This window comes from Solea senegalensis, linkage group LG3, assembly GCF_019176455.1.
Source record: "Solea senegalensis isolate Sse05_10M linkage group LG3, IFAPA_SoseM_1, whole genome shotgun sequence".
Classification (NCBI taxonomy): Eukaryota; Metazoa; Chordata; class Actinopteri; order Pleuronectiformes; family Soleidae; genus Solea; species Solea senegalensis.
This window is the reverse complement of record NC_058023.1, coordinates 13,482,266-13,509,989: the sequence shown is the minus strand read 5'-3', so window position 1 is coordinate 13,509,989 and position 27,724 is coordinate 13,482,266. Positions and strand designations below refer to the sequence as shown.

General features: G+C 40.3%; 1 protein-coding gene across 1 annotated transcript; it reads left to right on the top strand.

Moving 5' to 3' along the window:
• The first annotated feature begins 16,938 nt into the window (after window positions 1–16,938).
• Window positions 16,939–27,578, top strand: LOC122767190. The gene is made up of 9 exons (XM_044022586.1): window positions 16,939–17,047; window positions 17,709–17,899; window positions 20,305–20,414; window positions 20,635–20,719; window positions 20,804–20,999; window positions 22,043–23,097; window positions 23,210–24,009; window positions 25,279–25,482; window positions 26,418–27,578. The coding sequence occupies exons 1-9, from the start codon at window positions 17,042–17,044 to the stop codon at window positions 26,660–26,662; spliced, it is 2,892 nt and encodes a 963-aa protein (XP_043878521.1). The 5' UTR covers window positions 16,939–17,041; the 3' UTR covers window positions 26,663–27,578.
• Window positions 27,579–27,724: the final 146 nt, after the last annotated feature.

The window sequence follows — 27,724 nt, the reverse complement described above, 5'->3', positions numbered from 1 at the left end:
TTTTATGTCCCTGCTGGCAACCATACTTTTAGTCAGGGCAAGCAACCACGCTTGTGGCTGTTTCGAGACAGTGGTATGTGACACAGTTCTCTGGCAGCGCTGGCAGTGTGTCAGTTCTTGAATCAAGCACACTTAAAAATAAACTTGAACTATCCCTTGAAAGAGCTGTGGATGTTCCATTGCCATGATTCTCAGTTGTGTGTGTTATAACTCGACGTTTCTGTGATTGTTGATATTTGGACATTGTGGCTGCAGATGTTGTAGCTGGGTTCCCCTATTTGGTGTAAACTCTTGTGGTTTAATACTGTGATACATTTCCATAGATATGATACTACACTATAATATTTGTCAGCAATGTTTATGAGTGCTGATGTAGAAGATGCTATTATCGGTGCTGGTTGTTTGAGTTTGTCACAGCTGTAAATGACTGCCAAGGTGTGGCTGTAGATGTTGTTTCCAAGGACATTTTAGTTTGTGTTGGCAGTGTACTTTGTTTGAGCTGGTATGGCTACAGATGCAGCATTGTTGTGCTTTATGATTTGTTTCAACTTTGAAGTGGATTCTGTTATGATTATATTATGTGATACATCTATCATGTATGTTATTATTGTGGAGTGCATTGTGGTGGACACAATTGCTTGAAGGTACCGCTTCAGAAATGTGTCGCTGTGACACTGAAGTGGTTGTTTGCAAAGATGTCTCCACTGAAGAAGTTGTGCTAGAAGGCACTCACTGTTGTCACTGATGCAGTATTTGGTCGACCCATTTCTGATCTGTTGACAGCATCATGTGAAATATTTTTGACTTAGTGTAAAGTGTAAAAGAATCCTAAAACTGTGAGACGTAAAATCTGGATCATAATGGATTGTATTTTAGTTTCTCAGGGACTCAATGTATTCTGAATTCTGCCATTGAGACACACATTTCAAAGTAACCAGATGTTTGAGGTTGACAACAAGTTTTCACCTGGATGGGAGTACTCACTTATCTACCACTTAGTTGGCTATATCTGCCCAACTGCTTGTTAACACAAATATCTAATCAGCCAACCACATGGCAACCACTAAGTGCATTTGGTAGTGTTGATGTGGTCAAGAAGTTCAAACCAAGTATCAGAATAGGGAAGACAGTGAGAAATAATTTAAGTGATCTTGAAAGAGGCATGGTTGTTGTTGCCAGACAGGTTGGTATTAGTATTTTAGAGACTGCTAATCTACTAGGATTTTCACACACGACAATGTGGCAGTTGTTTGGGTGAATATACAAAACGTCTATCGTTGAAGCAGATGAGCTTCAGCCGCAAAGAATCACATCACAGCCACTTTATTAGGTACACATCAAACCTAGAGAAGTGGCTGCTTAGTGTACTTGCTGCTTTGTGTTCACTATGGCTGGTCAATAGTGGATGAATGTTTCTCAGCTGAACCTCCAAATGTGGGCAAGAATATGTTCATGAATATGTCAGAATGTATTTGTGTGGATTTGATCCTGAAGTACACATTATTGCCGAATAGCTCCGAGTCCAATTTATGGCTTCAACTCCGAACAGTACTTGCAAGTTAATTCTCAGAAATGTCAGATTTGTTTGATTGTTGAATTTGGCTCCTCCGTCTGTCTTTTGTCTTGGCATTTGTGCTTAGATGTGTCTGTTGACATTGGACCAATGATGGTTGGTGTTCTGTGGTCTGTGACGTTTTAGGCCTTAGGTGTGGCTGGCATGGTCACAAATATGTTTGTAGATGTGCCAACAATGTTTGTAGACATAGGAGTATAATTTAATGGTGCTGTGGACTTGAATTGAATTTGGTAAAGGTGTAACCTTGTTAAAGTATGGCTGAACTGAGCTACAGTCGGGGTCGGGGGTTAATACTCAAATATCAATTTAAGGTATTGGGAAGTGGATACAATCATTGACAGATTAATTTCACAAACAGCATTACATTATTCAGCTGATGATGATATAGTTCGGGGTACCCAGAATATTGTCTATTCTTTACTACATATGGATTATGAGACTTTTGAACCCCATCGTGTGTGATGTCCATCAGTTAATGCTCTGTTGACTCAGTTACACATGAGTGGCACGATAACAAAAAACTGAAGCTTCATGGCATGTCTTCTTTTATTTTTAGTCAAACACCTTGTACCAACAACAGCATGTTCTACGCATCTTACATACTTACAGTATGTCTGTGTGTAGTTGTGTGTGCCATATTTGTGCATGTGGTATGGGATCATGCGTTGTAGATTATATTCCTAGCACAACATATGCACCTCAGTCACAACTTCTCGAACAACACAATTTATTTTACTACTATTATTATCATTACAATTTTCATTAGTAGTTGTAGACAGCTAATTTATCTCTTTGACCAAGATTATTGACCTCATATTGTAAGTCTATAAAATGATGTGTCCACAAATGGTTAAAAGAATCTCTATTCTGTTCTGTTTATTATAATATTGTGTCTGTTTTTGTGTTTAAAACAAATCAATTCTCATGCTAGAATGAATTGAAGGGGCTAGAGAGGTTTGGTAAATTCACATTTCTGGTTTTACTTTTTGACCAAACCGTACTCTGAAACACAATGCCTAAAGATTCATTGGTCAGCATAACATGAAGGACATGAAGGAATGATAACAGCAGTCTCATCTCTCACCTAACCTGAACTGATGGTGTTTCTGTTTAACTTCGTTTCATTTTGTATGAGGAAGTATTACATTTAAAACCACATGCAACAAGAGGGTTTCTTCTTTCTTGTTAGATGATGTGAATTCCCAGAATCAATCTAATTCTATTTCCTTCACATTTCGAAAATAAAAATGTGGAATCCTGATATTTAATTGTTTATAAACATATTGCATTGGATATTTTATCATTAAAAACCAGATAGCGTAAATTTAATGTGTGTTTATTTATTTGTTTGTTTATTTGTTTGTTTGGATGGAGAACGTAATGGTTGATATACACGATTGATACACATCGATGGGCTTCCATGAGGGGACTGACCTTTTCACAATATAATATTTTGTAAAAATTATTATATTGTTATAATTTCATTTTTTTTTTTTTTTAATTTATCCTCATTCCACCACTGGTTAGTGTGGTGTCAGTGCCATCAAGTACTAGTTAGTACTATAACAAGGATAATTAATCCTTGTTATGTCCTGGGTTTAATGAATAATATCATTACCGGATTGTAAATATTTATGCAGGCTTTTCTTCTTCTTTTTTTTAAAGAAAAGAAAATACAAACATTTTTAGGTTTATTTCACAATTATTGTTTTAAAGAGACATTTTTAAAGAAAGAAAAGTAGGTTTTGTTTTGAGGAGGCTGTCAACCACTCATCACAAATGGAAATGTTCCTGGATGCTGGACACATGTTCTGATGCTGGCAGATAGTATCAGCAGAAAGAAATGCACCCTGTTCAGCAACAATCCATTCTTTATTTAGAGACACCATGTTCATGAAGACACAACATAAAAATACCCACTCTTTTACTTTAACCTGATAACATAAGCTCAACCAGGATTTTTATCTAACGTCTGTGGCTGATCGCGAATGGCATTTCAAGCTTAACAAATGAAAAAAGAGAAAAATGAGGTGAATATTGTTCTATTAAACATGGGCAATCACATGTGCAACATTATTATCTGTTGTTCACTGAGCAACTTCATTTATGGTAGATTTCATTAGCAATGCTTTTAACGACATTTTAATTCATTAAAAGCAATATGAGCATATGATAAATATGATTTGAAAATCCCTTAATAGAAGATAACACAAGAAATGAAACAAGAAGAATACACTATTACAGTATACAATTTCAGTTGGAGTAAACCTAACTGGATGCTGTTTATTTTGTTGATGTATTGTCGTGATTATGATTGTTATTGTATGTATATATATATCTGCAACCCTCCTATGGAGGATAAAGCCGTAAAACACACATTTGTGTATCAGTATCAAACTATTTATAAGAGGCTTTGTTCAAAACTGACAAATGTATCTGTGGTGATTTGTGTTTACATTTTTCCCAACCATGCACGCCCAGAACAAGGCTGTATTTACATTACATTACATGTCATTTAGCAGATGCTTTTATCCAAAGCGACTTACAAGGGAATTGAGTACAACCTGCCAGGGGTGGAGTTGAACTTGCAACCATGATTTCTTTTGCACACTGGGTACCGGTCTTAACCATTATTTATCATGCTGTGAGTGGATGTTTTACATTAAATAAAAACACTAATTTAGATGTTTGTTATCTCATACAGAAAAAATGCCAAGAGGCAATGAGAATAGAAGAAAAATGTGTTATGATAATGATAGTATTTAATTACTTAAGATTTCTTGTACTAAAAAAGCTGGGTCTGACGATAGAAAAAAGTAATAATGAATAAAATTCAGTCATTTTATATGGATTGTGTGTGCAATACAAAAGTCAGAGGGTTTTAAAATATACACACATATATATCTATATATATGTGTGTGTGTATACATATATATATATGTATATGTATATATATATGTATATGTATATATATATACATATATGTATATGTATATATATATATACATATATGTATATGTATATATATAATGCCACACAATGAAAGAGTTCAAATTAATAAAGTATTGAATAAAAAGTAGCATCTGGTATATTGTTTGTGTGCCATATAATGAGAACATCTAAACAAATGGGGAAATATATGTATAAAATTTAATTATCTGGATAATAAAATAACTGGGATAGGTGCAAAGGGGAAGATAGATAAAGTTGCAAAAACAACATTTCCCATAATAACCATTTTCAAATAGTATGGAAGCCCGTTTGTCCAATATGTATTCTGTGTGTCCGTTCTGTGGCTGCTGTTCTTAAAGGAGACGCATCATAATCTGGCCTAGTCTCACCCAAAGATATATGCGGATTGCTATATTGGTAAATACTATTCGATGTTTGTAAAATTATGTTATACATTTTTATAAATAAGCTGATTAATTAAAGACGTATTTAATCACGGGAATATTGCTCCTGGTGGAGCTAACACGTTTAACAGGACCTTCTAGCTTCGTGTTATCATTTTGCATGTATTTAACTAAGTGGCGAAAAAGGTCTGTGAGGGTCACTTGAAGAGCAACGGCATGTTCTTGGAAAAGGACGAGGTTTTAGGTCCTTGTCGTGTGGTTGAGTTGCCCAGAGACTCATCGGAGGCCGCCAAACCATCCACGGACTCGGTTTGTCCAGCGGGAGAAGAAGGCGTAAAGGGCGCGTGTCAACTGCAGTGACCCCAGCCGACTCACGGTCATGCACCGGTGCTTCTGAGCGTGTTCTCCGAACCAGAGGAGCTGCAGCTGGCAGAACACGCGAGTCTGAGAATGCCACCCGCATGGAAAAACCTGTAGGTCTACCTTGTGAACGCAGAGGAGCTGCAGGATCACACTCCAGAAACTCGCCTGTCATGCAGTAAGTGCGTGCACGGTGCACAAAGGCGTGTTTCTGCGTCATAGCAACAATTTTTATTTTTTTTTATTTGAGTGAAACTGTCCTGCAAGGAGACTCATGACTATAATTGTCGAAAGTGTTGAATCGTTTATGTCCTTAAGGCTATACATTTGAATGCAAATCACTGTTATCGTGTCCACAAGCTCTCGCAATGCATAGAGTTAAAAAGTTTTTGTTTTGTTTGTTTTATTTATTATGTGGTTTTCATTGTGATCAGTGAGTCCACGTGTGGTAGCGTTGCAGATCCAGATGCAGCTCTCAGCGATGACCCTCCATTCAGTGACAACCCAGATGACCTCATGTATCAGCCCAAGACAAAGATGTAGGCTGAGCTAACTGCCCTTAGTCATGAATGCTGATTTTACAATACTTCCAGCATGATGGATGTTGAAGTGATAGTTTTAATAGTAACTTGATTGTAACTCCAGGAAAAAATCAAGGCAAAGTGTATCACCACAAAAAGAAGTCAAAAAAGAGGAGCCAGAGGAGACCAAAGAAAATGGAATCAAAGAGGAAGAATCGAGTAAAAGTGTAACACAGATTGAAGCTAGAGCGGGTTTAAGGCAGGGCATTGACCTGTGTGATCACCTGCTCTCTGACAAAATCTGCTTCAACATCTTTAAGGAAGTAAACATTTGCTGATATGTGTTTTGTTTCCCTATGACGAAAAATAGGTTGAGTTATGAAACGTAAAGTGCCTGTTTATGACAGAATACAGGCACAGAATTCTCATACTCTTTCCGAGATAATTTATCTCCATCCATCGATTTGTTATCCATTCAAACCGACACATTTTCACGTTTATGAAGTAAAGGGTCACAGTAAGTACTGTAGATCAAATACATTTACTGCGCAAGTTTTGTCACAGGAAAATCAAAGTTGCAAGTTGCACATACAAAGTTACATGTTACCAGCAACAGAGTGAAAATATCTTGTAATGATGTTTTTGTCTGGCAAAAAATTGAAACTAAACTCGAATTTGTTTCTCTTTAGGCGATGTAGACGGCGCAAAGACAGCAAAGCCCCTCGACAGCCAAAATGGAGGTATAAACCTTTGTTCAGTCATTTGCCACTGATGTCATCTGACTTTAGCATGAATTTTATACAGTTTCCTTTGTTCTGTCTTCGTAGGAAAAAGCCCCCCGTTTAGTATGTCTGCTGTGAAATGGAAGGCTGTGGTGCTGTGTTCGCGCACAAACACTACCTACAGGTCTGCCATCATGTCAGTTGTAACCATGACAACACCAAATATTTGTAAAGACACTGTCTGAATTTTTGCCATGAAATAAAATGGATATATTCTTGAATGAGTTTTTTTTAATCTTTGACCCTTCTTTCCAAGGTTCGAGGCTTGATGATGATGTTGAAATGAAAGGTTTCAAAGGTTCATGTGACCTGTTATGACAAGCATTAATATATTTAGAACTCACTGACACCATTTCTGTCTTTATTGCAGCATCATATAAAATACCAGCAGTATGTGTGTGATCACCCCTCATGTGGAAGATTATTTTGTCTGCAAAAGCAGGTTTGGACACCTATTGTATATTTCTAAAAACAATTGTATTATTGACACGATACTTTAAGTTGGTAGTGATTGCATCGTTTGTGAGCAGCTTAAAATGTGGAGTTATACAACCCGTTACAAGAAATAAAATTAAACCTCTTCCTTTTCTGTCAAGTAGTTTCTTAATTTCCATTTATCATTAATTTTGTCTTTCAGATCAAAGGGACTACATCTGTGAGTGTTGTGCTTGTGCCTTCAAGAGCTCCCATAACCGCACTGTACACAGAATGATTCATACAGGAGAGAAACCTATACAGTGAGTTGGAACAACAGCTTAATTTAGATTTTATAACTGCCAATTTTAATGCTTGTGTGGAAAACAATTGTTTGTTAAAAAGGCCAAGTAATACTGGTTGGTCAGAATTAACAGAAGAGGAAACAAAAGCATAAATGTTTTAATTTGTTCATAAACCCTTCTCGTCACTTCCGACACTATTTACACCAGTCAACTGGGGTGGACCGGAATCTTTTCCGTCTAGAGAATGAATTGTATAAACAACTGCATATCCAGGGTTGAATGAAGTGTAATCCTTTTGTTTAAATTGCCTTCAAATCGTACCTATGTTTGGGACTGCGTCATGTTGAGTCATATATAATACTTTCGTTGTACTGTTTATTCAACGTACCAAGTGTAAACATTTAGAATTAGTGGTTGTCTCCTGGTAAAGATGCATTTAAATGATTGAATTATGACACTTTCTTTACTGTAATATATCAGATTTTCAAACTGTTAAATGCTGTTTTTGTTTTTTGTACTGGTGAAATGTAATGAATGACATTTACTAAAATACCTTATACCAGCACAGGTCTGAAGTACTTTTTTCCTATTATATTTCTTCATTATTACATTTTAAGGGGATAAAATTATCTTTTTACTTTGCACAACAACTTTTTAAAATGCTATCATGATAGAATATCATTTAAGATCAGTTAGCATTTAAATTCAGAATTAAAAAGTCTTCATTTTAATGTAGGAGCTGTAATAATGATCAAATATTGCATGCAGTAATTACTTTAATACTACTTTTATACCACTTTACTAAAGGAGTATATATACCTATGTAAAGTTAAAACTCGAAAATCTTTTATCAGTGGTTTTGAGTGACAAACAGGTGAAGAGTCATGGTTGGTACTAAGAACTATAACATGTTCTCTGTCTCCATCCTGTGGCAGGTGTGAGATCTGTGGCTTTACATGTCGTCAGAAGGCCTCCTTGAACTGAAGATAAAGGAGACCCGGGTAACTTCGAGTGACACACTGACTACACTGCAGCAGGTGGTGAACCCGCTTGCCACTCATACGATAGATCTGCCTCATGGCCATTTCGTCCACATAACATGGTGCAGGTAGCACAGCAGCAGCAACCTCCATTCTTAACGCACCTCGGCACGGCTCCTCCTGCTCACCTCTCCAGCACCAGCCACCATCGGGTAATTTCCCAAACTAATGATCTATGTTGCTTTTTACAGCTGACATTCTCAACTGTCGCATGCATCATTGATGACTTAGTTCTGTTCAAGTGTGCAGGTATTCTGAAGGTGAGCTTAAGTGGCTGTTATTTGTTAAATAATTTACAACTTCAGTTTTTTGCTATTGAGACAAATATTTCGCGTTTTGCAAAGTTACATTCCAAATTGTAACTTGATCGTGTTTATTCACTTTCAATCCTAATTTATATATATATACACATTTTTAAATTAAGTATTAAATTGTTATGTTAAGCTATTTTCTTTTTCAGTTATTTATTGTTAGGAAATAGGAAAATATACCTAGTACCGGGTAATCCTAAACTTCTAACACTAGTTTATGAGTTAGGGTTAGTGTAGCGTAGTGTAGTTTGTACAAACCTATTTAAATAGATGGTAATTGTACAGAGGTATTCAAAACAACTAATTTACCAATTAGTTAAACATAATTCTCATGTAGTTACACAAGTAGGTACAAAAAAATGCACATTCAGGATATTGTAAGTCAATGTATTTGCCTAAGTGGTGTAAGAGGACATACATGGGGACAAAGTTCCCAATGCAATACATTGACACCAGACACCAGTAGAGGTCACCCAAAGCTACTAATGTGAGGGATTATGATAACAGCATTCTAAAAGGGCTTATTAAGTTGTTTTTTATTTTAATAATTATACTAAATAGGACATTATCATTATGTAAGATGTAGTCAAAATGATATATTTATTTATTTATACAATCGCCTGATATGGATTATATAATCTTGCACTGGACAAACAAAACCTCTTTTGAGTTTTGATGTTAACTGAAGGCTACGTAGTTTCTCTGACACACTTGTGAAGGAGGGGAAGGGTGAGGGTTCAAAGATGTTAATGTGTTTACACACCTTTCAAATAGCAGTCAACACATTAAAATAATATTAAATAGTACAATGCTAAGGGGGCCACACGGCAGTGTAGTGGTTAGCACTTTCGCTTTGCAGCGAGAAGACCCGGGTTCAAGCCCCGGTTGGAACAAGGGCCTTTCTGCATGTTTGCATGTTCTCCCTGTGTGTGCGTGGGTTCTCTCCGGGTACTCCGGCTTCCTCCCACAGTCCAAAAATATGCAATGTGGGGATTAGGTGAATTGGACACTCTAAATTGACCATAGGAGTGAGTGTGAGAGTGAATGGTTGTTTGTCTCTAGTTGTGTGTGGCCCTGCGATGGACTGGCGAACTGTCCAGGGTGTACCCTGCCTATCGCCCGTTGTAGCTGAGATTGGCACAGCACCCCCCGCGACCCTCTGGTGGAGGATAAAGCAGTTAGATGATGATGATGACAATGCTAAGGGCCACACGGTGATGTAGTGGTTAGCACTCTTGCCTTGCAGCGAGAAGACCCGGGTTCGAGCCCCGGTTGGAACAAGGGCCTTTCTGCATGGAGTTTGCATGTTCTCCCCGTGTGTGTGTGGGTTCTCTCCGGGTTCTCCGGCTTCCTCCCACAGTCCAAAAACATGCAGTGTGGGGATTAGGTGAATTGGACACTCTAAATTGACCGTAGGAGTGAGTGTGAGAGTGAATGGTTGTTTGTCTGTAGTTGTGTGTGGCCCTGCGATGGACTGGCGAACTGTCCAGGGGTGTACCCCGCCTATTGCCCGATGTAGCTGAGATTGGCACAGCACCCCCCGCGACCCTCTGGTGGAGGATAAAGCGGTTAGATGATGACTGACTGACTGAGTACAATGCTATGGCAATTTGGAAAGTATTCCGACAACTAATATCAATCAATCACCTCAATAGTCCATCAGAATAAATTGAAAACATGGTTTTAGATATTCATGGGATCTCTATTGCTGCTGCTACTACTAATTATAATAATATTAATATCATTAAATACAATAATATGAAATCAATTTTGCAGAGGTCATATTCTGATGCCATGTATATAGGCCTACCTGCTATGAGTTAGAGACTGAGTAAGAGACTGCATATTTTAAAAAATATTGCACAGAAATATAGTTAGCATAGTTATTTTCACAATTTTCTTTGAAATAAAAATATTATAACAAAAGCTCTGTAATACATTCATTAGATTTTATCTTGATTGTAAAGCTTACTGAGGAAAACGAATTTATGAATTTTTGGATATTAGTTTTAATTGAAATGTAACTGAATACATTTTAAATGTTAAAAATGTATACCTTAAATATCCAGTGCAAAATGAGAGTGAAGAAAATGTTGTATGTTTATATGTAAACTAGTTGTATGTGTTTTTTTCTACAGCCTTCATGGTTTCCATATCATCCTGTAGGAAATTAGGGAAAACTCTCCCATGAATGCATTTTACTATTTGCGGAAGGATGGGTGGGCCACACTGTGACGTTTTTCAGAGAGGGGGGCTCCTGTGCATCCCCCTAAAAACGCCCCTGTGGCTTTGCGGAACCAATTAAATCTCCTCTAGCTCAGTGCATGGCTGTACGTAAACCGACCCAAACACGCTGTTCTCCGCTCCGGTCGAGAGGAGTGGATCTCGGGCTTGTCGTCAAACCGTTATACCACCTAGAAACGCGGATATTTAGGAGGCTGGGGGTGTGAGGCAGTGCGGGAGGGACTTGCTTCCCCGCTCCGTCTTCCTCCAGCTCGCTGCTGCTGCTGTAAACCACTTACATAAACAAGGTTGGAGAGCAAATGGCAGAACAGGAGGAGCAGACGGTAACCGAGCTGGACGCGCCGGTGGATGAGCACTCGCGAACCGAGAGAGCAGTGGCTCTTGCACGGCTATTGCACCATGAATGTACTAATCTGCTCCAGCTATATGTGAGTTTTCAGTTATGGTACGATCTGTCCCATCAGATGATGGTGGGACACACTCCCCTTCCCGTTACTTGTGGCGTTAATGCTACCATATTGTTGGAACGCTCTCGGCTAGCTACCTGTCGCATTAGGATAGAGTGAGATATTATGAGGACGGGGTAGAGCAGGACGGGATGGGAAAGGCTATTATAGGATAATATAAATGGTTAGATAAGGAGAGGAAAGTTTAGGTTCGCATAGGAAAGGATAGGATGGGATAAAACGGATAGTTTGGGGTACGGTGGGAGGGTATAGGGTACTACAGGACAGCAGTAAATAGGATGGATATGACTGGGTAGGAAAGTAAAGATCAGGTTAGAATTATACAAATTAGGATAGATATGGTATGAATGGATGAGAAGTTGAGTCTATTATATAGGATGGATAGGCCAGAGGAGGGTAGGTTGGGAAATAAGGGTAGTTTAGGATTGGTTAGGCCAGGGTAGGGCAGTTTAAGGGTAGTAAAGGGTAGGAAATGATAGGGCTGAGAATGATAAGTTAGTTAGGGTCGTCTATGATACTGTGGAACTGTGGAACAAAAACAATTATTTCATTATGACATATGAAAATATAGCTATAAAATTGAATTTGTTTGAATTATAATGTTTACCATTTAACATTGAGCAGTAGAGTGAGTCATTGAAGGTGATGCTGTACCGCAGAGTGTAATCATGCTAAAAGAAAAGCCCCCACCTCCTTTCCTTTTCCCTAGTGGTGCTTAATGGATAGAGTGCAGTTTTTTTGTTGCTGCCATGCCTCTGTGCCTCATCTTCCAATTAAATCACCTTTTAATTGATCAGTATAATCAATACTCGTTGTCCCTTTGTGCCATATCATAAAGTATACAAAACAAGAAGCAAATCACATTTGTCTGCACTGTAGGCAGCATCAACATGTTCTTTATGTTTTGCTCATCCTCTACAGAAGGAGAGGGAAACCTTCTTGATGGACCACACCCCAGACAGTGGACGCATTGTGTCCTTGTCCCCAGACTCAGAAGAGCCCAGCACAGAGGAGAAGGTGCAGTTACTGCATTCAGCTCTGCGGCAGTGCCTGGGGCTGCTCCACTGTGTTATTCAGAAGGAAGAAGAGGAATGGGGTGAACTGGAGTGCGACTACGAGACAATGAAGAAGAGCGTCCGCGTCCGACTGGAGCACTTGCTTCACAGCACCAAAGATCTGTCAAAGGCCAGGAATCTGGAAGTCACTCCTGACCACCGGTGTACTGAGGTGAAGTGTTTGTTACAGAGAGGAAGCCATCCTTTCATATGATTACAGGATAGTCAATGGATATATGGAATGGAATGGAAAATAAGATAACGATGTAGGAGACCGCTGTCCGCTCGAGGTAACTTTCATTCACAAAATTGCTGTAATAGCATCAGTTTCTGAATTGCCCCTATGGGGATAAATAAAGGTACATCTGATCCTATCTTACCTGTCTCGCAATTCAATATGACATTTTCTGTTGTTAATGATGCATGCAAAAAGGAGCCATTTGAGAGTACACATGTTTAGATGGAAGTCAGATGAAGACGCTTGTATTTACTATTGAGAACCAGCAGAAGTGATCTGTAATGAACCGTATTTGAATCTGATTTGAACAGTGTGATCGGTAATGTAAAGTAGCAGCGCATCCATCAGAAGGTGTTGTGCAGAATTGATGTCAGCACTGACTGTGTGTTGGGTGTAAGGGCACCAAAATTTGTTGCGGCACAATCTCACCCACCTCCATTTTCTTTTTTACTGCATGTGCACAGTGGATGCTTCTGAGGGAAGAGTAGCAGTGCAGATTTATTTTTATAAGCAGCTATGTGATGCTAGATGGTTGTGGACTCTTTTTTTTTTTTTAGAATAACTAACAAAGTATTTTCAAGGACACAGACTTCCCCAGCCCGTCGCACATCTCTTTTAGTGCTTTAATGTAGCTTATAAGATGTGTGAGGTATGTGAAAACAAAAGTCTGGTGTAAGTGTGTGCAAGTAAGAGAAGTCTACAGTGTTGACTTCCTTTATCCAGGCTAGTTTCTTTGTTGCAGTGAGGAGCATGATGTTTGTCACATGTCTCTGCTCTAACTGCATGCACCATCTGTGGATGTCTGTACCATGGTAGGCGTTAGGGTTAGAGTTGGGGCACCCTAAGTGTTGCTTTTTTCTAACGCTCCCATTCACATGTTGCTGGTACAGCCATCAGGAGCGAATTGAGGGAAGGGTTAGTGTCTTGCCCAAGAACACCCGAGCACATGGATTGGATCCAAACACAGTTAGTCTGGTTAGAAGACAACGCTGTTTCCCTCTATGAGAGTTATCTTGTAGATTTTATCTCATCCACCCATGACCGTTGTCTCTGATGTATTCCAACCCACCTGCCTCTGCTGTGACCTGTATGCGAGGGGAGACACTCTGCAATCCAAGTTTTTAAAAAAGTGTGTTACACTTGAGTCAATACTGATAAAACTCTAATGCCACAGACGCTAACAGAAGCTATCTGCCAGCACCTGCTTTAAGTCCATCATATGCAGACAGAAGTGTGCAGTTTTTTGCTTGCCTGGCTCACAATTCTGCTGTCATTACCCCAGGTATGTTATGTATGCCTGCTTCCCTGCACCCATGCACAGTTAACAAAATGATTATAATATATGTATTTCTTTTTTTCTCAAGTACCAGATCAATAGGCATTATTAGTGAGTGCTTTTGCCCATCCCTAGTGCTGCATCATTGTTTAATGAAAGACACTTGATTCGAACTTGTTCTTTGCTGTGTAGGAAACGGATGGTGCTGGGGGAGCTTTCGGACTCAAAATGTGGACCTATCGAGTGCTGCTGGAGCTGATCCACTGGGCAGACCATGCTGTGCAGACCCTCCACGTCTTACATTCAGAGGGGGAAGGAGCAGAGGAGATCTAATTCACTTTCCTTCACTCCAAAAACATCTCTGAATGAACTCACTAAACACTAACAGCCAGCTTTGTTCTTTCCTTATTCACAATTAAATACTCAGCAAGGTGGAATATTCTCTGTGTACACTAGAGGTTAAGAAGGTACCAGTTGATCTAAAATTACAACTAAACCCCTTTTAGTTGGACGCTTTTTCCCAGATGGTGGTATTTCCACAGCAAGTGCTAAAATGACCTCTAGTTTGCCACAGTTGCAATTTCCTTTGACATAGACATGAGGGGCAGACTCAGTGAATTTGGCGAGTCTGCACTTTGCATAAAGGTTGTTTGCTTATTGCAGTGGCAGAGTTAGACTGTGTGGAAATGTATTCATTTTGTATACAGTGAGTAATTTATTTTTATTTAAGTGAATTTACCAGTGATGACTAATTATGTGCTGTATGTAACACTCCAGAATCTACTAACTGCTAGAATATAGCCAAAAATACATGACTGTTAAACTGTGACTGATGTGCAGCTGAATTTATTGTCCTTTTGCTATTTATTAGGTCACGTAGCTCTTAATGTAACCCCTTATTAACAAAACCTGTCTAAATTATTCTATATTGTATTTCATATATAGACTGAAATGCTTGTATAGTTTATTGTTTGGCACAAGCTGTGTCATGTTCGCTGCTCTAGTTACCAAGTTCTCTCCTGATATAATACTTGAATGTGCTGCTACACTGTTCACATGTTTGAATACATTAGTGTTTCTTTTACATTTTCTGCCCTTATCCTTTGAAGGCTGACAGAAATGTTGGAGAACCACTGTATTAGACTGACATCTTATGGTAGGATTGTACTGTATGTAGCCAAAGGTATCAAACACTCTGCTCCACAACAAATTAACTGTAGTGTTAAATCCCTGACACAATACAGACATGAATGGGCTGTGACCGGCAGACTTGCTGGTATGGTGAATTTCTAAATGTCATGCTTTTCTTTTTATCTCTGTGACAAATAACTGGATGTGCATTGAAGATTAAAACACAATTTTAACCCTTTTGCCTTTGCTGACACTGGCTTTAAATTCTCATTATTTTCCAAGCTCTACTCCTGCACAGAAACAACTTTTATCCATTTTGGTTATTCAGTAGTACTTAAAATTACAAATCGTTTAATATCCTCATAACTGTATAGGATGTTTTGTTAAAACAATATACAGTATATAATGATGTGTACAAATTTAAAGGAAAAAATAAAGGCAGGACAAAGTTGAATTAGTAAATTTCTATAATTTGTTAATGCCTGGAATGTCAATGTCAGTATAAAGCAGGTCAACATATTTAAGCAGTATGTGAAGAATTGAATTCCCTATACTGTACTAAAGATAACTAGTGGAAATGTCTCTTGGCTGAACAGAATGTTTTCAAGGAATGGTTACTTAGAATAAAGTCTCACCAAACATTTCCTTTCCATTGATTAGATATCATTTAATTCTTGAAAATCTTATCTTCAAAAGTATCGTGAAATGTGATCAAATTGTCAGAGGAAAATATTTCTCTTTGTTCAGTTACATTGCTTTGACAGTTGAAATGCCTAGATCCATGGTTCACAAACTGTGGTATGTGTACCACCAGTGGTACGTGAGCTTCCTCTTATGGTACTTGGAGGAAAATCAGAAATACTGTATATACCCGGGTATGGGATAAGAGTAGAGCTGAGGAATTTTGACAATTTTACCTCTGTATGAAGTATATGTGAGGAAGAGGAGGATGATGAGAGAGCAGATTATTTTATGGGGAATAAATCTGTTTTAATCTATTTTCTCAGGTGGTATTTGGTATACAATGTTTGAGAATCACTGGACTAGATGCATTTAAAACAATTCCCTGCAGGGATTAATAAAGTATTCTGATTTGAATAGTTTGACTTAGAAACAGAATATAGGCTACAACTCACAGTTAAAAACTGAAGTTATTGCCAACACTTTGCTAAACAAGCATAAGTTTGCTTTTTTCGTTTGCTGATATTCTGGGATGTTTTCTGATCTGTGTAATCTTCATGCTTCCGTCTTTTCCTTTTTTGGTAAATGTTTGTGTGGAATATATTGTTATTAAATGGATTGATGTTGTAAACATGTATGATTTTTATCCTCCACATGAGGGTCGTGGGGGGTGCTGTGCCAATCTCAGCTGACTTAAGGCGATAGGCGGGGTACACCCTGTACAGTTCGCCAGTCCATTGCAGGGCCACATATAGAGACAAACAACCATTCAACCGTTCACTACCACTTTCACTGTCAATTTCAAGGCCCAAGACTTCAGGGGTCCTAAGCCGAATTTGATTTTGGGGCCCTTTATCAACCCCAATACTAAAGCAGTACATGACATGATGCTTCTGGGAGTGATTTTAAATTGATTTTAATTAAATCTGCTCTCTTTTGTGGGCCACACGGTGATATAGTGGTTAGCACTCTCGCCTTGCAGCGAGAAGACCCGGGTTCGAGCCCCGGTTGGAACAAGGGTCTTTCTGCATGGAGTTTGCATGTTCTCCCCGTGTGTGTAGAGCCCTGCGATGGACTGACGAACTGTCCAGGGTGTACCCCGCCTATCGCCCGATGTAGGTGAGATTGGCACAGCACCCCCCGCGACCTTCTGGTGGAGGATAAAGCGGTAGATGATGATGACTGTTCTCTTTTGTCATTCCTTGCTTTCTCCCTCTTTCTTTTGTTCAGCTCCAGAGGGATATACATGTTCACACTCTCTCTGATGTACAGCGCAGTCTGCAAATGCACGTAAATGTCATGGTTGTCACTACCTAAGTTCTAAGGGGGAAGGAATCACTACTCCAAAAGCAGTACTATTTATAATATTATCTAACCTATTGTGTTTGTCAAAGCCATGCCTTGACTTGGTTAATGTTATCATCATGCACAAAAAAATAAAAGAAAGAAAGCAATCAGAGATGGCAGACTTAACCCTATTCATGCAACAAGCCTCTGTCGGCCTCTGTTGGTCATATTGGCAAGTGCGGAAACACAAACAGACAGACAGACAGCACTAAAAACAACACTTAACTGGGGTGAAGTAATAAGATAATGAAATGCTACAGGTAGGCCCCCTGGTGGTCACAGGCCGTAAGCAGGCACTTAGACCACTTATGCCTCTGCTGGCTCAATTTAGAGTGTCCAATTTACCTAATCCCCATATTGCATGTTTGTGGACTGTCGGAGGAAGAGTGCTAATAAATGAATATCATCATTATAATTGTAGTAGAGTAAAATGAATCTGTAAGCCTAAAGTAGTACAGTAGACAAATTGTTACATTACAGTATTACAGTATAGTATAATACATGTTCCAACGAGTAGCTATATAATGTATTTTCTTATTTCAACCATTGTATGCGTTAATTGTAAGACTGTGAGTTACAGTGTGTGTTTTTTCCCCCCTCACAGATGGGTGCTCCCCATTTTACCATTAGAACCCCAAAGGATGTTGTGCGCATGCCCGTTGAGCAATCTACCGGAGCGCGAGAGGTAGCGAAGGCAGTCCTAATGGCGGAGAGTGTTCGGTCGCCTTTTGACTACCGGGAGCCACCGACCCTCGACAGCGACGGGGATGGGAGCAAGCCGCCGCCTCCGCGGGGGTGAGTGAGCGTGTGCCGGGGCTCCGGTTTGCTGTCGCCTGGTGTTTATCTTTTTGTGAACAAAAACGCAAGAGCCAGAGACGCACGCGCCGCAGCAGGCGTGCGCGTCTGTTTAGTTCACGTTAGTAGCCTTCATTCGCGTGCGCGATTCCAGCCTTATAATGCAGAAAACACAACCGGGGAAGTGATTGTGGGTGTTTTGTCGGTTGCAGCTCTTGTACATTGCGCGGTCGCGCGTCCTCTCGCCTTTCTATCCTTTCATTTTTGCTGTTTTGACGGTACATAAGTCAAACGTTAGCTTCTTGAAGCTAACAAGCTAGCCCTGGGCTTAGCATTGAATTTAACATGCACCCAGCAGGGATCATCAGTGCAACCTGGCTGATCGATGATAACATCTCACTCATTGAGAGCCCCAGCCACACATGTGATAGTGTGCAGTGTATTAACATGTCATTCTAGATCTTAATCTAAGTACTGCATGACTGCTGAGCTGCTGCAGACCAGGACTCCTGTCTCGTTTGGCTTAATTGAGTAAACAAAGTTTCTGACCAACACCGAAATGTATCCGAAAACAGCAGAGAGTCACCAGGCTCTGATACATCAACTCACTCTTCTGTGATAATTAGTGTTCTTTAAATGCATTGATACAGCCTGGCGTGATTGATTAGAAGGGGTGGGGCTATTTCCAGTACTTTGCATCACATATCAGACCATCACTCTGATAATCACTCCATATTTATATCCTAGCAATTTGTATGGATATTATGAAACTTTATTAGGTACATAGGACACCTAAGAAAGTGGCAGGAGTAGCACCAGATGAGGTCTGCTGCTGCACCTCATCTGCCCTAGGTTTTGATTGTGTGTTGTGTGCTCAGAAATGGTCTTGTTCATGCCTTTGTTTGTTGCTTATTTGAGATATTGTTGCCTTTCCATCATTTTGACACATATTCCTCCAGAGACCTGCTGCTCACTGGATATTCTCTTTTTTTTTGGCCAATTTAGTTGTAGATCAACAGATAGGCAGTTTCTGAAATACCAACCAACAGGCTTTCCACATTCAAAGTCACTTAAGTCACTATTTTTCCCCATTCTGATGCTCGGTTTGGACTTAAGCATGTTGAGCTGATAAGACATTCATTCCTACGCATTTAGACAGGTCAGCAAGGGTATGTGTTTATAGGTTTCAAATCAAGTGGGGCTGCAGCTTGCGATTATTTTCAAAATCGATTAATCTGTTGAATATTTTAATATTGACACTGATTTACGAAGTCAGGGGGCTTGTTTTAATTGTTAAAGAAACACTCAAACTCATGACTTGATTATCCAAATAGTGGACAGTTAATTTAGTTATCAGTTAATTTCAGCCCTAGTATCTAGCACAGTATTTATTACAAGCTTTACTGCAACACACCGCCTGTTTCCCTGCATCACACACTACAGTGAATGTTCACCTATTGTACTGTGTTGGGCTGATTAACGCCTGGATTGGAGTGTAAACCTACTGAAAGGGCCGCAGACCAGCAGTGCTGTTCCGTTTAACTAAAACAAGGAAAGACGGTAATGTTGGACTGGCTACAGCCACGGTACAGTCAATCAAATGTTATTTAAACTGGTCCCCAGAGCTGAAATGAATAGACAGTGAATAGATGAGTATATGAATAAAAACATATTCAGCAGTAAGTAGAAAATATCAAGCATTCCTTACAAACAGGTTTTCTGTTCTGACAATAGGTAGCCTTTCTTTGTTTTACCTGAAAGTTAATTAATTCCATGCTGCAGCTGATTTACATTCTGATAAATCTGATAATGTTTTCACTAAATCCTTTTGTCTTTGAAACAGTAAAACTAAATTGACCATTACATCTCCTTAATTACATCTTCCTTGTTTTGTATGACTAAGAAAATGTTACTATGTAGGTTTGAAAGCAACTGAAATAACTAGTTATTGACTTATTATTTTTAATGCTGACCGACTATTTAATTGACTCTCATTTTGGCTTAACTATTTTTTGACATTTAATACTTGTTTGTGATTTATTTGGAAAATAATCACAAGGTTTTTGATATTGGGAATATTTCTTAATTGTACTTTCAGAGCTCTCTTTACAGTCTACTCCAAAATCAACAACACAGGTTATGAGAAATGGCTTAATTTAGATTGCTTATCAAATCATGGGGCTTGAAATGTTTCTTTAGTAGAAGCTGCTGGCATCATCACAAATGGTTCAAAGGCTTATTGTTAAAGTGGATAAGTCACCCCACCTTAAAGAAAAGCTCTGTGAGCAGACTGAAGTATTGCTATACCACAGGTGTCATATGCTTCTCATGCAGACACAAGTTGCATGAGGCTTTGTCACAATGTATTGTTATGGTAAAGGAAGGCCTCGTTTTTGTTTCTACAGCCGCGTGTGTGGGAGAAAACGGAAGGGGACACCTGTAAAGGTGTGTGACCGAGCATATGTAACAGAAGATGAGGAGGAGGAGAGCATGTCGGAACACAGTTACAGCCCTGGTGTGTATATACTGTGTATATGTGTGTGTGTCTGTGTCTGTCTGTGTGTGTGTGTGTGTGTGTGTGTGTGTGTCTGTGTCTGTGTGTGTCTGTGTCTGTGTGTGTCTGTGTCTGTGTCTGTGTGTTTATCCTCTCTGCTACATATGGATAACAGGTGTGATGTAGAAAGGACAGAAAGTGTGAGGATACACTGAGATTAAAGTTGTCCATTCTATCTCAGGTGATGGCCAGTACCCAGAGGGTGCAGAAGACCGTCTCCCTCCACCTGGCAGTCCTTACTACCTGCCTGATCCTGCTCAGCTCTGGTAATGATGCCTCTCTTTGATGCTCACGCCGTGATGTGTTTCTATTCCTGTAGATCACTTATATTATTGTTTTGTTTTTTTCAGTGTGCCAGAATTGGGGGAGGAAGGGGCGAGTGGCGTTCGGGGGCCTGTGCTCTTCCATCCGCCACCCAACTGTAGGATTCGAGAGGTTCACTGTGGGACACAGGTACGGTTGGTTGTCATAGCGATCCGAGATATTGCCAAAGGGGAGGAGATCACAGTGGACTATAGCCTGACAGACTGGGGCGAGAATGCAATGGTGAGCATTGATAAAATGTTAATTCGCCATTAACATTTTTCACGATTTTTCTTTTTCTCACTGCAATTATGTTATATTTATATTATTATTATTATTGTTATTATTATTATTATTATTATGTATATGTATATATATATGTATATATATATATATATATATGTCTATATATATATGTGTGTGTGTATATATATGTGTGTGTGTACATATCTTCTGTTTCCATAAATCTATGAAATATTCCTGTTTCACTACACTTTCATGTACTTTCTGTAAAGAAAGATGTCAACTGTATTGCGTGCTATGGAGATATCTTCACATTCTTTCAGATATTGTTCAAATGTTTTTGATATTCATATTTTTATGTACACTATATGGAACAAAGTATTTGGCCACACCTTTTATGTTAAGTATTGAATTCAGGTGTTTCAATCAGGCTTTGGGCCTGGCCCCTTATCTCCAATGAAAGGCAAACTTAACGCTTCAGCATACTTAGACATTTTGCACAATTCTATGTTTCCAACTTTGTGGCAACCATTTGAGGAAGGCCCTTTTCTATTCCAACATGACTGTCCTCCAGTTCACAAAGCAAGACTATAAAGACAGGGTTCGGCGAGTTTCGTGTGGAAGATCTTGACTGGCCCACACAGAGCCCCGACCTCAACCCCATCAAGCACCTTTGGGATGAACTGGAACAGAGATTGCCTGCCAGGCCTTCTCGTCCAACATCAGTGCCTGAGCGCATAAATTCTCTACAGAATAAATGGGCATAAATTCTCATAGAAACACTACAAAGTCTTGAGGAATGTCTTCCAAGAAGTGTGGAAGCAGTTAGAGCTGCAAAAGGGGGGCCAAATCCATATTAAAATCTTGTATGTATTTAAATACATCATTACAGTCCCTGTTGGTGTTATGGTCAGGTGTCCGAATACTTTTGTCCATATAGTGTAATCAATAAAGTCTAATCTAACAATATCTAGTGTATAAAAATTCAGATTGTGTAGCTACACGATCACCAAATGGTGTATTTGAAATCTGTCTCTTACCAGGAGGATGAAGCTGGCCCCCACCCACTGTCCCTCTCTGTTTCTGATTACCTCACTCCCTCCTGGTCATTGTCACCCTCATCCTCCCCGCTAACCCACTCTGAACCCAGTGACTCTGATCGTGAAGAGGACGAAGAGGAGGAAGATGACGATGATGACGATGATGATGAAGAAGAGGAAATTGAAGAAATCCGGGGCCGAATGCTGCGTCGCCGCAAGAAACGCAAGATTCCAGCTGTTGCTGTTGATTCAAAGAAGAAGAGTGTGGCCACCTCTTCCAGAGGGCCTGGGCGCCCATGCTCTTCCTTTTCCCGCCCAGGATCTGTTGCACCCACAGACAGGTCCCAGTCCCAGGCCCCAGTAAGTTCCCTGGCCCCACCAACCACCAATATCAACAATAACATTAATATTAACATAGGTAGCTCCAGCGGTGCCACAGTGAGCCGGCGGCAGCACTGCCCGTACTGTGGCCGCCACTATCGCTCTCTGGCACGTCACCTGGAGAAACACCACGCCAACCAGCCTGACGTCAGAACGGCCATGGAGCTGGCACACCACCACACACACAGCTCTTCAAATGGCAGCGTGTCGCACCCTCAACCCTCATCGTTGTCCGCCTCTGCCGCTCACAGTCATTCCTTTGCTGTCCCTCAGCCCTCAGCCTCAAACACTGCCCCGCCTCCTCTCTTCTCTAGGGAGAGGGAATCGCCAGCTACTCGCTCAAGCACAGGCGCCGTCTCATTCTCCCTCTCGCTTTCACCTCCTTCTTCGGGTCAGGCCGGATCCACTAAGAAGGGGCCGAGCTTAACACTGCCTGCCACAAAGCGCCCTGCGCCCCCAGCGGTGTCTCGGGTAAAGAGTCCATCACCGCCTCCTCCGGCTACTCCCAGACGGGGTCGGAGAATGAAGAAAGAAAAGCTAGAAGAGCAGCAGAAGGTAGAAGAGGAGCTGGTTCCACCTCCCACTCCAGAACCAGACATAGATCCAGAAGAAGACCTGGTGCTGAGTGGAGAGGGAGAAGAAGAGCCAGCAGAGGAGAAAAATGGGGAGATTTCAAGGTAAGGTTCTCTCTGATAATCCTTTTTTCCCCCCTCAAGTTTTTGTTTGTAATATCGGTTGCTGGAAAGTGCATCGTGAGTTCAGATGCTGTTTTTCTCTCTTTGTTTTCAGCACAAACAGACATCACATGTCTCCACTCCTCTCCTCCCTCTCTTGTCTGGTCCTCTACCTCCGCCGCCAGCAGCACTCCTCTTTCCTCTCTTTAACCCGCTCTCCTCACTCTGCCGAGGCCTGGCGCCTGCTCTGCCATTCCAGCCTCTCGCTTCTCATCCTCTACAACCGCCACCGTGAATGCGAGGTGGCCAAACTCACTCTCCAGGACTACCGCAAACGCATCACACCACAGACCAGCTCCAGTACCAGCTCCCCCTCTGGCATGGAGGCCCTCCTGTCCCCCTTCGAGCGCCTGGTCCTCTGTCATCTCCCGCGGGCTGGTGTTGTAGGCAAGCGTGGTCGCATCCAGCCACTTATTCTCCCACCACACTGTGAGTCCTGCGTGGACCTGCTTATTCAAACTAGTCCTAATGTGGGCGTGGACCCAGAGAGCCCCTACGTCTTTTCCCGGCCCTACCACTCTCCTGCTACCCCTCTGCGGGGCACGGATCTCCTAAGAAATCTGGCTCGAGCCAGCGGGGCCAAGAACCCTGGGGTACTGACAGCAACAAGAGCTCGGCGGCAAGTAGCTATCCTTACCCAACTGCTTCTATTAGAGGAGAGTGAGAGTCAGGGTGGGGCCACCAAGCGCTTGGAGGACTTTCTGGAGCGAGAGTACCATGTGACCCAAAGTTGCTCCACCATCATACGGGATCCTGCGCTAATGGGTCGTGTGGGTCGTGTTGTTCTTTATGGTGAGAAGGAAGGTGTACTTTTCAGAGGAATGAGCCTACAGGACATCTGTCTTGAGTTGGATGGTAAGATTGATATTGAGTCACGCACACACATTTTTGTTGCATCACCTTTTATCTTTGATTATGACATGCATTTGCTGTGGCATAGATTAGATATGCTTTGCAATATGACATTTTAATCCACATTTGCATTTTTTCACCAAATCTTGTAATGGACTTGCCAGTCTGTTTTGAAAGATGTCTCATGCACCCTAAACCACTCTTTCACAATTTTAGCCCAATTAATCCTGGTATTGGAATATTCCCAAAAAAGTTGTTCATTCCCTATGTTTAGGATCACTGGCGTTAGCTGAATTTAGTTAGCTGGCACAGAATGTTGCCAAACTGAGACCTAACCAACTGAAGCAACCGCAGATACATACATAACACTGCCCCCGCAGGTTTGTATGCTAGGTTAGCAATTTATTAGTTATCGTTACTTCTCCCAAAACGTTACTGAGTTAGTAACGAAGTAACTAGTTACCAGGGAAAGTAACTTTTTTTATTAAATGTTCATATATGTCAAAGAATCCCCCTCCTTTATAAAGTTCAATTGATAATAATAATAATAATAATTGAAAATACGGTTGGAATATGTTCAATTATTTATCATAAAACTGAATATTAAATATGACTTACACTTTATAGTAGTAGAGTAAATTATTAATAGAAAACATTGTACACTAATCTACACTATTTTCATGTTGCTGTGGGACAATTTGAGACAAGAAACCTCTCAAATTTGTTATTGTAGATATTATCAATGCTTTGTTTATAATGATAGAACAATGAAACACAACAGATAGTACTACGCCATTGCTGCGTGTGGTTGTGTGCGACTGTGCGTGTGTGTTTGTGTGTGAACGCTCGCCCAACTCTGCCTCTGGTTGGTATATCAGGAAATTTTACTCTACCTTAGCCAACCATTTTATGCAGTTGTCCTGCCCCTGACACCATAGAAAAGAAAAGAAAAGAAAAAATTTGCACGTCTAACAGAGCCTGGTTGGATAAAATGGTTTCAATGAGCTTAATTATAGTAACGCGCCGCTGCCGTCTCATTTTATTGTCCATAAAGGTAGCGGCGCTGTAACAATTGAAACACTAATTAGTTAGATTACCCCATTGCTGAAAAAAATAGCGCCGTTAGTGACGCCATTTATTTTAACTGACTCACACAGTGAGTGAATTTTGATTTATTTCACAGCCAGCAACATTTGAGTAATATGAGGGATGGGACACATTGGTGTACATTTCCACGTTTTAACTTCCCTTCATTTAATCTCTGTCCTGCAGTGATGTCAGGAAACTCAGCGGATTCATTTTCTGAAGAGTCTGAAGCAGAGGAAGAGAAGGAGGAAATTAAAGAGAAGGTTGAGGTGTTGGTGAAAAAGAAAGGACCAGGCAGACCACCACGGAAGAAGAGAGCTCCCAATCCTTCTCCTGTCAACCCACCAGTAGCCAGCGCCCATAAGCGGCGATCTGTTCCACCTAAATCAGGTAATTATCAGAAAATAGCCTGTTTGATACTTGTAAATGTTCTGAGTGACAGAAATGGACAGAGGACATTTTTGCTGTTGTGCAACTGTAGAATTTTCTACAGACATCATCATGTTTTGTTGCACAGTGTGATTTGACCACTGACCATTGTCCTCTCAGTATTAGTAAATTGAAGCAGTCTTCTTCCACAATTATATCAGCATTGATAGATATAAACAAGCAGACGGAAGGATAACTGAGAGGTCTGCTCGGGTCTGTGTGATGTAAATGTTTTCATCTGTCCATTTCTGTGGTGGTCTTTGCAGACCCTATGTGGACAAATGCAACCACACCTTCTGTTTGAGTTCACACTGACTGACTGCCCGTCTGTGTGCAAAGGTTTTTTTTTTATGTGTTTGATGAGGTTCCTGGGGACCGATGGTTCCTGCGTACATTATTTTAACAGTAAAAGTGACATACAAATGCAATGGAATTTTATTTTCATTGTTACAATTATCTACTATTATCATTTGTAGTGAAGAAAAAACAATTCTACCATGTTACCATAGTAACATGAAGGTACATTTACAGGTCTATCATATATACACGTACATAACACCAACATTTATAGGGCAAACCTTATTCAAAAGTTTAATAGAAGAAGGTGTAAAGTTGGTGAATGCATGTACCCGTCTGTCACAGCAGGGATGCAAGATGGTCCCATTTTTCGAGAAGGTAATTATGTGACTTGGGCCTAAAGGAGACTGATGGAAGATGGTGTGTGGTTGGTTACCATGGAGACAACTGAAACCTTCCACTGGAGCATAAATTGAAAACATTGTAAAAGTCATTGCGTTTTGCTAAGCGGCAACTTTGTATACATTGTTGAGCGAAAAAGTACAAACCAGGCTTAACTGCATTCACTTACACTTTGCAAAATTGCATCTCCTTCACAGGGAAGCGTGGTGTGCTGAAGCGTCCCTGGTCAGAGGCAGAACGCATAGCTGTAGAGACTCACCTGAAGAGGAACCTCATGGAGCTGCGCGTCCCTGCAAAAGCGGACTGTGAGCGCTGCCTCGAACTCTGCCCTCTGCTGGTGAGCAACCAGCGAGATTGGCGGGCGATCAAGTTTTATGTCCACAACCGCATTCAGCTGCTTAAGAAGCAGGTCAGGAGGGAAAGCGCCGCCACTGTTTGTTAGAGCAAAGACAAAAGACATACAACAAGAGGTGGCAGAGAGATATACCATAATGTATAAACCACCAGCAATCACAATGAAGACAAAAACTCTTGGCCATAGTGGAGAGCAACTAAAGCTCGGCCTTGGTCATAAGGGACTAGTGTAATAAAAGTGACTAAGCTAAGAAACACATGGGTTATTCCTGTTAAGGAGCATTCATGCTCAGTGTTGGGATCCACAGTGTCTGTCTCCGAAGTGTATTATTAAGTGGTTGGACAAGAAGTACCTGTTAGTGTGAATATGAATTCAGATGCGGTTAATGTTTTTGTTTTTTTGTTTTTTTTAAGACCAATTTTTTTTAATGTCAGTTGCATTTGATAGTTAAAAAGTTTGAACTGTTTTGAGAAATGGAGGAGATAAGGAGATCTGTCCAGGGTCACACAGGATTCGCTCGCTACTAGACCATCAGGACTTACTCCAATAGTCGAGCCTTTGCTTCCTCAAAGCGCTGATGACCAAACATGACTATAAAGCTTTGGAAGACAATACCAATACTTTTGATGGTTCACAAATCCTCACAGAGAAAGACTGAGATGTGTATGAACTTGTATAGTTTGTGTTTGATATCGACTGGCATTGTGCCCACCCCTACCCACTCCCACAGCACCTGATGGGTGTATAAAAAAGTATTCTTTAAATCTTTCATACCTCTTCCCATGATCGTTGTCAGTCCCAGTATGTACCAAGGCACACCTACTTGAATTAATTGCGTATCAGACTTTTCCAAACAAATTTTATTTGAGAATCAACATATTCACAATGTAAATACTACCTAATCTATGAAAAGTACCCACAGTAGTGATGACAAGAGTTAGTATTGTGTTATTGTGTATATACTTGTAAATACTATCTGTACCTATTAAAGTGTATGACATTTTGCTGTGTTTTCTTAAACTAGACTGTGCAGTGAGTTTTACATTGGACATTGGAGTGAAACTGTCACAAGTACACACATTAACATAATCAATATCAAATACATCAAGAAATACACTATTTTGTTTATACATTTGCTGTTAGATCTAC